This window comes from Dipodomys ordii, unplaced genomic scaffold (assembly GCF_000151885.1).
Source record: "Dipodomys ordii isolate 6190 unplaced genomic scaffold, Dord_2.0 Scaffold123, whole genome shotgun sequence".
In the NCBI taxonomy this organism is placed as follows: Eukaryota; Metazoa; Chordata; class Mammalia; order Rodentia; family Heteromyidae; genus Dipodomys; species Dipodomys ordii.
In genome coordinates this window covers 1,016,120-1,027,782 of record NW_012267339.1, presented here as the reverse complement: position 1 = coordinate 1,027,782, position 11,663 = coordinate 1,016,120, and the positions used below count along the sequence as shown (strand labels likewise).

The 11,663-nt window shown below is 37.3% G+C and overlaps 1 protein-coding gene across 2 annotated transcripts; it reads left to right on the top strand.

Annotated features, from left to right (window-relative positions):
- Nucleotides 1–343: 343 nt before the first annotated feature.
- On the top strand, nt 344–11,150 carry Dmp1 (dentin matrix acidic phosphoprotein 1). Of its 2 annotated transcripts, XM_013029827.1 has the most exons (7): nt 371–412; nt 1,854–1,951; nt 5,331–5,405; nt 5,891–5,935; nt 7,487–7,519; nt 7,670–7,717; nt 8,902–11,150. In XM_013029827.1, the coding sequence occupies exons 2-7, from the start codon at nt 1,931–1,933 to the stop codon at nt 10,195–10,197; spliced, it is 1,518 nt and encodes a 505-aa protein (XP_012885281.1). In that variant the 5' UTR covers nt 371–412; nt 1,854–1,930; the 3' UTR covers nt 10,198–11,150. The 2 variants fall into 2 exon arrangements, with proteins under 2 accessions (XP_012885282.1, XP_012885281.1); XM_013029828.1 differs by lacking the exon at nt 1,854–1,951 and having other exon boundaries at nt 344–412.
- Nucleotides 11,151–11,663: the final 513 nt, after the last annotated feature.

Genomic DNA, 11,663 nt, shown 5'->3' with positions numbered 1-11,663 from the left:
TTAGGTCTTTCTGGGACCTGTTAGTGGGTGGAAAACCTTGTCATTGTTTATAATGTTCATAAGCATGCATGGATGTGAATGACATATATTTAGAAATCAAAATAAAACTTTAGGAAGATCTTCAATTTAACGGAAACTAGTCTAGTCATTTGGGAACCACAAGAGCTTTTTAGGGAAAACCTATCTCTGCCAGCTGGAGGAAGTGTGGGTGTCTGGGGTCCCCATGACACCTGTGATGTCAGTCACCCCCAGCTTGATGCTGATTGGCTCTGAAAAGTTTTAGTAGAGTTTAAATTCCTGCACCATCAGGGAAGTGTCAGAATAGCAACACAAGAGTGGCTTCATTTCCTCTGTGAGAACTTCAGTCTGATTTTGGAGATTTGGGGAGAGAAAACCTTGTGAACTCAGGAGGGTAAGATACTCTCATTATTTAATTTGTTAAAATGAATTTGTATGCTGTGTGAAAATATTAAATATGTGCAGATGTTGAGAGATATGCTGTGCACAGAAAGAAGAGGATAGCTAAATTTTGTGGAGAGAGAGAGTTGATTCTCTTTTTTGTTCCTTGTGCTAATGCCACAGTAAGAAATGGTATTACAATGACATGTTCAGCCAATAGATCCAGGTGTTTTTCTCAGTAATGCTTTAATTAGATCTTTGCAAAGTAGTTTTGTAGGTATGGTGAAAGAAACTAAACCAGGGTGTTAGAACTTCATAGAATATCTAGTAATATTCACTTTAATTATAAAAATCATTCAAAGAAAATACCAAGTTCACTGAAACAAATCAAGAGAATAGTTCTAACATATCTGTATTGGTTAACTAGATATTCATGTTAGTATAATCCTTTGGATACAGTAAATTCAATAAGTTAGATGTAGTTGTCTTTTAAAACAATTTGCAGTCTGGGAGACTTAGATGTGTGTGAAACCCTATCCTTATTACATTTATCATATTCTTCACTCGTCCCAGGAAGAGCTATCCCTCACAGTGCCACATGGCCTGTGGTCAGGCCATGCATTCTTGTGACATCTAGAAGATCCCATGAGTGTGGCAATAAGCTGTCCTCTTCAGGAGGAATGACTTCTTGTTGACCAAGATTTCTGTTTATCTGAAGCTCACATTGACTATTCTACTTTAAACTTGGTTAAAAACATGTGAATCAACACACAATTTTATAAAGGGCATTTGTCCATTGACTGGCTCCAAAATGGTAACATAGACCAATGTGACCATTAGATTAAGAGGACTTAATCTATATTTGGGGCATCTCAGAGTTATTTCACTGTGGCTGAAGGCATAAAACATTGGATTGATTGTTACAAATCTCAAAATAGTTAAAACTACAGGAAAGATTAGAATTTTCTGGATGGGTAAATAACCCAAATAGTTTAGTTCTCTGAATTCTGGTACAGTTTACAACTTGGTCAAATTCCACTTTATTTTCAGAGTAATAATGAAACAAATACTAACAGATGGAGGCTAGTTTCACATTAGTGAGACTTGTTTATTATTATGATTGTCATTAACACTTTATGATTGTTATACATTACTACATATTCAACACCTAGAATAGTACATTGGCTGCTTTCAACCAATATTTATTAACTGCCAATAAGTAGATATAGTATTTATTAATATTCTAAGATTTAAAAAAGTAACATAAATTGTTTTTAAGGGCAAGACAGAGACTATGGATTTTTCAGATTAGGTTTTCTTCATTTGGCCTATTTCTTTGATTTCGGTTTATATAAAAAAGAAGTCTGTGTTTTACAAGTGAATTTTGAGCAAATGAAAGTTTCTTGAGAACACAAGTTTTGGTATAATTAGAAGACTACAATTCATTTTTCTAGATCCAACTATTTAAGTCTTTTCAACTTGAGGAAAACGATTGAGAAAGTTTGAAGATCTCTGATATACTGACTTCTGAATGTGTGGAACTAAATTGAAGGTTGAAGATATTCTTTGGTTACATGGTTGCAAAATTCACATGAATGTAGGATGTACAAATGATATTAATTGGAACTTGGTGCTGTTCGGGATTCTTAATCTTCAAGCTTGTAGCTATTTGGTTAATTTACTATTCATACTGAAGTGACTGAATAGCTATTTTTACCTTTAGGATAGTAGCTAAAAGTTTATACAAATATGGTGCTCTCATCTGAAAATACACTTCACAAAACTACAATTATAAAAATGTTAATTGAAAACAAAATAATTTTAAAATCTGGCTTACCTTAATATTTAAGTGTGGACTGTGACGATATTCTTTGAAAAGAACAAACCCTTTGTTGTAACTCTAGAGTATCTCATATTGTAGTCTGCCAGGTTACTATTTAGGAAATTACTGTTTTAGGTTAGGGAGCTAAACATTATTTCCAGAAGCCTGCACAAGTTAGTACATCTCCACCTGAGATTTCTCCATGAGAAAACCTGAACACTGAAAGTATGTACTTTTTTGTTGAAATCCCCACAAAGTTTAGAATCATATGCATGAACATTTTTCATCTTCCAATTATTAGAGCTAGTGAAGCTATATGAAATACAAAAGCAATCAGTAGTTATTGACTTTTTACCAAGGCTGGAATAATTGTTAGTGTTTAGAGCATCTTGAGACTATTATTCTCTTCAAATTTCACTAGGAAAATTTTGTAATTTACCTAACCTTAGATTCACCTTTGAACTGAAACTATTGACAGGTAGCTATTTTGAAGATATCATATTTGGCAAAGCTTTACTTTTGAAGAAATAGTTCTAAGAAGTTAATGTTTTGAGAGTAGGTACTAAAAGAAAGAAATATCTGTAGAGCCAGATTAGGTTTAGGTGATAATGCAGATTTTCAAGTTGTATTAAGCACCTGGGCACTGTCCCTTAGCTCTTTTGCTTAAAGCTGGCACTGTACCACTGTGATGCACTTCTCTTCTTTCTTTTTTTCTGATTAGTTGGGGATGAGTCTCAGGGACTCTTCTGCCCAGTCTGGCTTTAAACCATGATCCTCTGATTTTAGCCTCTTACATAGCTAGGATTATAGGTAGAAGCCACGAATGCCCAGTCTTAGTTGATAGTAATCAAAGGATTTTTAAAAGAAACTAAAATAATATCAAATCATGCAAACTGATGCTTGCTTACATTTTTTGAAACAAGGTCTCTATCTTTACTCAAACAGGCCTCAAAATCACCATGTTGAAATGGCATAAAGAAAATAACCAGGGCCTGAGTTGGAGCTAGCTACTGTGGGGGGGGGGAGGGGGTGGAAGAGGGGTGTGGAAGTGTGGGATGGAGAGGGGAAGGGATGGGAAGGGGAAACAAAGGAGGAGACTACAATGCTTGATAAGAAATGTACTCACTATCTTGCCCATGTACTTGTAACCCCCCTGTATGGTATTTTCACAATAAAAAAATAAAAATAAAAATAAATAAATAAATAAAAATAACAGATTAAGAATAAATATAAATTAAGAAGAGGGGTAATGTGCTTTGTTTGACCGTTTGGGCTGTAAGAAGTAGAAATACAAAACATTTTTAGTCTCCATATTTTAGTATTTTTATTATTTTCATGAATAAATTGAAAAAAACTAGTAGATGAGATGACTTCTTAAATCAGGTTTCAGATATAATTGAGTATATTAAGATACAGGCAAGACATTCCTTCTTTGTAGGTCAAGAGTGAGGGAAGGGATGAGAATGAGAGTGAGAATATTGAAAAGGATGACGTTGATCAAGACATATTGCATTCAAGATATATTGCTTTGTTAAAGGGCAACTCCTTTGTAAAACTACTTAAAGATAATAATTTTTAAAAATCACTTGAAGTATTTTTAAAAAATCACACATACAATTAAGTCTAGTGAACTGACTTATTATCCAAAATGGGATTTGCACATTGATATGTGAAAAGAAAATTTTCCCAGTCACTAATAACATACAACCAAGATTGAAAATCTTTGGCTTAAATCTCTTATCATTAGTAGAATACGTATTTAACATATAAAAAAGACACAAACGTGAATTCTGAAATAAACTCTCAGGATTAAAAAAATATATGTACAAGACCACAGGGTAAGTACTTTAGAGAAATTACCAGTGATTAGCAGTGCAGGGAAAATTGTTTTCTTTAAATTATTTTGATAACTTTTTACATTAATATCTAGTGGTGCCTATTTTTAAATATGGGACAAAAATGTTTTCAAAAATCACGTTTTTGAATTGTGAAATAAAGCCACTTTACAGAAAAAAAAAGATTTGGAATTGATATTTTTCTCTTGGCATGGTTTACAAATATCCCAAACCTGTAATCTCCTCCACATCCTTCAGAACTGTGAATGACACCCGAGGGAACTTAGCATAGTCATCTGAATGACTAAATGTATCATAGTAAATATTAAGAGCTTTCTGGAGCTATCATAGGAAGCCTATCAGTGTTTTTCTTTTGCAGATCAAGAAGAGCAAAAATATCTGTTTTGTCTAGACATTTTATACCATTATAATTGTCACTTAGAAGCTTGTGTGTATATGTGCATGTGTGTGTGTTTGAATGTATTTATGTGTGTACAAGTATCTTATCCATGTCAATAAATGTAGTATTTTAGGGAAAATAAATTGGCTAGATTATTCTATTACACACAAGTTGTGGAATTATTATTTAAAAAAGAACAAACAGAAACTTCTCCATATACTATTTTTTTTTACTTTTACCTCATTTACCATATTTATGTGGACTTGAAGAAGTATTCATAGACTCCTCATTGAAAAGTTCTAATTTTTGTTTTAGAAGTTAGGTTTTTATTTATTTTCACAAACAGCTTTATTGAGATGTAACTGCCCTCCCACACATTTCTCCTAGTTGCAGTGACCAGCTTAGTGATCATACACATCTTCCTAGGGCTTAGCAACATTCACTATAATCATATTTAGAACATTTCCATCACTTGTAAAAGACATTCTGTACTTCTTAGCCAACACCCCTCAACCCTTCATCTTCCCAGCTCTGGGAGACTATTAGTCTACCTTCTGTGTCTATGGATTTGCCTACTCTAGGACACATCATATAAATGGAATCATGCAATTGTGCTTTTTCATGTCTGGCTTCATTCACTCAGCATACGATGCTCAAGGTTCTTCTACTTGATGGCACGCATTGTTGATTTGCTTGTTTTATAGGAGAATAATATTCCATTATACAGATAAAGAACACTTTTTTCAATCTATCCATGCATCAGTGGATGGATGTTTTTATGGGTTCTATTTTTTAAATTGAAACTTTAAAAAGTTCAAGTGTCTTGATTTATTTAGCATGGAGTTACAAAAGACTCCTGTGTCCTTCATTACAGGTAGAGGCATCACAACCAACTATGAAGACCAGCATCCTATTTATGCTCCTGTGGACTTTATCCTGTGCTCTCCCAGTAAGTATTAGGGGGAGGATTTAATGTGTGTGTGCATACATATACATACATGTGCATATGTGTATATGCATGTATTTGCATATACATACATACCTATATATGTATATGCACATGTATGTGTATAAATACCCATTTAATTTTTTTGTTGGTCATGGGGCTTGAACTCTGGGCCAGGGCCCTGTCCCACAGCTCTTCAGGTCAGGTGCTCTACCACTTGAGCCACAGCACCACTTTTCTGCTTATATGGTACTGAGGACTTGAACCCAGTACTTCATGCATACAAGGCAAGCATTATACCACTGAGCCACCTTCCCAGTCCCCATTCAATTTTTTTATATCTAAACATCACAATTTCTATCAACTATGAACCCACGAGATCAAAGTATGTTTCAGTAAGATGATAATAACAGTTTCTAAGAAACCTGTTTTCTTGAAAATATTATCCAAATTCTCTATAGCTTGACTATTTCTAATTAAATTTTTAGGTGACCAGGCACCAAAATGCTGAATCTGGAGAAACTGGAGCACTGGTGAGTAGAAATAGGACTTCTTGAAATATTTTAATTCTACTCTTGGTTAGTATTACCTAATTGATTCAGTGGAAAATCTTGAAACTGCTAATGATTCATGACATTAACAATGACATAGTAGGTAGCAAGAATAACCTTGAAGTTCATAAAAAAATATTGCTTAATTCAAACTCAGTAATATGATTTGGGGAGGAAGAATTTTAGCTTTATTCTTATAGCTAAGAGAAGTAACTAAATCTGGCTTGGTTATATGGTTAATAAGTGTGCAAACCCGAGTTGGATTTTCTGTTACTAGCTGCAGAATCTATATCTTAGTGTGAAGTATCTCTCATAGGAAGGGAGCTGCTCTGAAGACTGGTAGTAGATTTGGGGTTAAAATGTTGTACTAAGAGCATTGTATTCTCTACTTTGTTTCCTGATGGCTTTACTTAATCCATCTTGGTCTTAATGCTTCTGGTGGTCAAATAAAATCAGAGACCTAAAGGGGTTTTGCACTACCTCTGCCTAGAATATACATTGGTGTTGTATTTAGAATGTTTTTCAGAAAAATCTATGGGGCCAGTTAGTTTTAAAGCAGCCCACTGAATCTCTCTCTCAATTAACCTCAGACTCACACATGTCTTGTTCTCAAGTCTAGCCTTAGTATGAGAAAAATAGCAGTATCTTGGTGCCACCTGTTAATTCCAAATGATGACTGACTAGAGCAGACATTTGTGTCTGCCTGCAGTATCATAGACCAAAGACAAGTGATTATAGCTCCTTTCTCTGGGTTGTCCCAGACTGGTTACATTCTTACGTGATTCAGAAGAGTGAAACAAGTCCAAACTATGGCTACCACAGTTAAATTTCAGATTTAGAATTTTCTTAAATCTCAGTGCTCTTCAGTGGTTCAAGAAAGGTTTAGCTAGGTGGCAGTTTACATTTGTAATTCTAGCTACTCGGGAGGCTGAGATCTGAAAATTGAAGTTTGAAGCCAGAGCAGGTAGAAAGTCCCTGAGACTCTTATCTCCAATTAATCACCAAAAAGCTGGAAGTAGAGATATGGCTCAAATGGTAGAATGTTGGCCTTGAAAAGGTTAAGGGACAGTACCCCAAGACAACTTCAAAACAAGAAAGAAGAGAAAAAGAGAGAAAGAAGGAAAAAGAAAGGCATTCTTTTTTTTATTTGTTTTTGGCTTGCTTTTTGGTTTGTTTTGTTTTTGGGGCTTGAATTCAGGACCTGGACACTATCCTTGAGCTCTCTTGCTCAAGGCTAGTACTCTACTACTTTGAGCTAAAGCTCCACTTCCAGTTTTCTGGTAGTTAATTGGAGATGAGTCTCACAGACTTTTCCTGCCAGGGTGGCTTTGAACTGTGATCCTCAGATCTCAGCCTCCAGAGGTGCTAAGATTACAAGTATGAGCCACCAGTGTTGGTCAATAACATTCTTCATTTGATTTTGTCTACCACTGGAATTTGATTTTAAATGATTCTAAATATTTTAATGACCCACTTTGCCAATTGATACAATTTTCCTATGAAAAAGTGACTTGTTTCTTTCCTTTATTGCAGGATCAGTTGGCTCAATTAGCAACACCATCCCCGGTAACTGTCTCATTTATCTTTGTCTCATGATTTTAATACATTCCTCATTACCTTTTACTATTTGAAAGGAAACTTAAGCAACCGATGTGTACCATAGTTTTATCTTTCCTGGGGAATTACTGAAAGAAAATGTTATTTCCTCTCTTTCAGGGAAGCAGTGAGTCATCAGAAGAAAGTAAAGTTAGCTCAGAGGAACAGGTAATTAAACAGGCTTTCTTAGCTTTTACTGGCTGCTTAGGAAATGATGATAGATTAAATTACCTGGCAACAGTTCTAAATATAATATTTACTAACTATGGGTTATGTTGGCTAAATAGTCCTATAAAATAAAGGAAAATGAGCAAGGACAATTCAGATGTGAACATGGTGTTCCTTCCATTTTTATCATTGGAGACATAGTGGCCCCAAATGTCTCTCGTAGCTGAAGAGAAACATTCCCACATGTGAACATAGTCATTGACTATGTCAGACAAGTATTAGCTCGCACAACAATGTTAAAATTGCTTTTACAACTGGAGCAATGCATATCAGGCAGAGACAAATACTCTGATTAACAAAATGCTCTCTGAACCTGGAGAAAAGCCCCATGCCAAGGATCCTTTTGGGAACAGGAGAGGAGCTTTGAGGAAGCTTTATGAAAACAGCTGCTGCTGTTTCTTCTAACTAGGCTTATGCATGGTTGAGGAGTGAAAAAAGATCAGATTTAGCTAATATCCTCTTACTAAGAAATGTGCTTAATTCATTTTCTAAGATCAGATGTTATTACTTTGATTATCATCTATCTATCTGTCTGTCTGTCTGTCTACCTACCTATCAGTCTATGTCAGTCTGTATTTCTGTTTATCATCTATCTATTATCTCTCATCTACTATCTATCTCTGCCATCCATCCATTGATCTATTTTTTGTGCTAGGGCTCAAACCCTTGATCTCACATGTGCCAGGCAAAGCTCTCTATCACTGAGCTATATCCCTAGCTCAACCATCATTTTGATCAAATTCTATCCTGAGGGGCTCGAGAGATTCCAAGGATGCTTTGCTGGACATTGCACTTTATACAATAGCATGGGTTTGAAGATGAATTATTAACCTGTTCATCCCTATTTACTAATGGTTTATCAGAAGAACATTCTACAAATTAAAAAGTAAAATTAGAGAAATGCTGTTGCAGTATGGAGTGAAGTGAGCATCTAGATAGCCCACAGATAGAAAAACTTGCATTACAACTTTTCCTCATTCCTGTTAGGCTCCAGTAGACATGTTAGTGAGCAGTAACATTGATCCTGGGTTAGAGGATGGACATGGGATCTGAGATCAACATGACATAGCTTTCTCTAGATCAGTTCCCAGAGGACTGACTATGTCTGTTTACCTAAACTCCAGGTAAACGATGACCCCAGTGACAGTGCAGAAACAGTGGAGCACCTGGATTCTGCTGATGGCCAATATATTTATAGACCAGCTGGTGGCCTCGCTAAAAGTGCAGGAACAGGAGGCCATGATAAGGAAGATGATGAAGATGACAGTGGAGATGACACCTTTGGTGACAAGGACCCTGGCCCAGGGCCTGAAGAGGGACAAGAAGGAGGAATCTCCAGGCTTGACAGCGATGAGGATTCTGCTGACACCACACAGTCCCGCGAAGACAGCACCCAAGACACCACCAGTGAGGAGCTGAACAGCAGGCTTGAAGGAGGAGACTCCACCCAGGACAGTGAGAGTGAGGAGACCCATGTTGGAGGCGTCAGTGAAGGGGAGAGTAGCCATGGTGATGGCTCTGAGTTTGATGATGAAGGAATGCAGAGTGATGATCCAGACAGCATGAAGAGTGAGAGAGGCCACTCCAGGATTAGCAGCGCTGGCGTCAGGTCCAAGGGGTCCAAAGAGGTCAGCGAGCAGTTGAGCCCTCGGGACTCAGGCCACATCCTATCAGTAGAGTATCCCAGCAGGAAGTTTTTCAGTAAATCTCGAATTTCTGAGGAAGATGGTAGACATGAGCTGGCTGAGAGCCGCTCTAGGGAGGAAGTCCAGAGTGACTCGGTGGGGGACGCTGACTCCAAGGCAGCTGGCCTCAGCCAATCCCGGGAGGACAGTCAGAATGACTCTCAGGAAGACAGCCCTCAGACTCAGTCTCAAGAAGACAGTCAAGATGTCCAAGATTCCAGCAGTGAGTCCAGCCAAGAAGATGACCTGCCATCTCAGGAAAGCAGCAGTGAATCCCAGGAGGAGGTGGTGAATGAGTCTAGGGGAGACAATCCAGACTATACCAGCCAGACAGAACAGAGAGACAGCAACTCCAGCGAAGAGGAGAGCTTCCATACCTTCTCCAGCTCAGAGAGCGAATCCAGAGAGGAGCAAGCAGACAGTGAGTCCACATCATCAGAGGAGAGCCCAGAGTCCAGCGAGGATGACAACAGTTCCAGCCAGGAAGGCTTGCAGTCTCAGAGTGCATCAGCAGAGAGCCAGAGCCCCGAGAGCCAGTCCGAGGAAGAGGCTGACAGTGACTCTCAGGACAGCAGCAGATCGCAAGAGAGCAGCTCCAGGGAGAGCACATCGAGCAGCGAGGAAGATGGCCAGCCCAAAAACATGGAGGCGGACAGCAGAAAACTCACTGTGGATACGTATCACAACAAACCCATTGGGGACCAAGATGACAATGACTGCCAAGATGGTTACTAGCATCTGCTTTCCTCAGATATGGCTCACACAGAAAGAGGGCTTGAGAATAGGGACAACTATAATTTATTGATATTTTGATCCAAAGGATAACCAGTGGCCATTTCTTTCTGAAAGGAATAGCTGGACGTTACTTGTTTCATAGGGAGTCACTGTCTCATGAGAATTTACATAGTATGGAAGGACACGAGGACACAGTCAAGAATGGAAGCTTCTGAGCTGAAAGAGTTCCTAACTCATTCATTACCCACTGAATAGTTATTAATATTCTATTAGTCACCAGGCACTGTGCTAGATGCTGGGGAGAGGGGGGGGGAATTAACGAAGCTCTAGACCTGTTTCTTGCTCCTGAGGAGCTTAGAGACAGAGAGATAGGCAAAGCTAAAAAATGGAAGAGGGATACAGGTGAGAGTAAGAAGCATTGTAGTGAGCCACATAGTAAATGCCATAGCAGGATGAATAAAATATAAGAGAGCACCAAAAGCGGCAATCCATTTTGTCCTGGGGAATTAATGGGCAGCACAGTGGAAAAAGCCATTGGAGTTGGAGAGCTGAGAAGGATTTCACCAATGAAGATGACAGAATCCTATTTATTCTTCAGATAAACAATAATCAATCATATTCTTTGATGTTAATTTTGTAAAAGTACTTTCAACAATGGCACAATGGGGTGTTTTTTGATATACAACCTCTTTCTTCTCCAGTGCTTTGTGTGGACCTTCCCTGTCAGATCACCTGGCAATGATTTATTCAAGCTTAAGGGGAGACAGCTCCCTCTTTACAGAGAGGGTTTTTAGTGATAACTTTTCCAAAATCCGTTTTATGTACAATGTTGGAGAAATTGTTCCCTCTAGTTTTCATATTTGTTACCCACAGAAAAGTTCTGTATATATGATTCAACTAATTCGAAGAGTTACCTCAAAAGAAAGTATTTGTTTTATAATAAAGACAGTAATACCTAGAAAAAAAGTGTGCTCTTTTTTTTCTTTTTTATTGTCAGGGTGATGTACACAGGAGTTACAGTTACATAAGTAAGGTAGTAAGGACATTTCTTGTCAAACTTGTTACCCCTTCCCTCATTTTTCTCCTACTTTCCCTCTTCCCTTACCCCTCTTTTTTTTTTTTATTTAACAGTGGTGGCATTGGCAGGATTTATGTATGGTGAATAAGTCTTTAAAACAGTACCAAAGAGTTTATTAGTGTTCCTTTATTAACATAAAAAGGTTCTCTTAAATTACTTCATAAAAATTTTCTTTGCAATTCAGATAGCATTTTTTCTTTCCTTTGTGTCAGATTTTATGTAGACTTATTAAAAATATGATGTGCTTACATAAAGTCAAATGGTAGTCAATGGCTACTGCCATTGTTGCTATTTGATTGCCATCTTTAAAAAGAATGATCTTTTACATTAGACTATGAATGATAAGACTTTGTTTTTCAAAATATGCATGTAAGGCAACATTTTAATA

What these genes read in the sequence shown, in the direction of transcription:
- Dmp1 (XM_013029827.1), top strand. Translation starts at nt 1,931, where the DNA reads ATGTGTGGAACTAAATTGAAG. An exon ending in TGTGTGGAACTAAATTGAAG is followed by an intron (nt 1,952 to 5,330) that starts GTTGAAGATATT and finishes CCTTCATTACAG; the next exon opens with GTAGAGGCATCACAACCAAC. An exon ending in AATTAGCAACACCATCCCCG is followed by an intron (nt 7,520 to 7,669) that starts GTAACTGTCTCA and finishes CCTCTCTTTCAG; the next exon opens with GGAAGCAGTGAGTCATCAGA.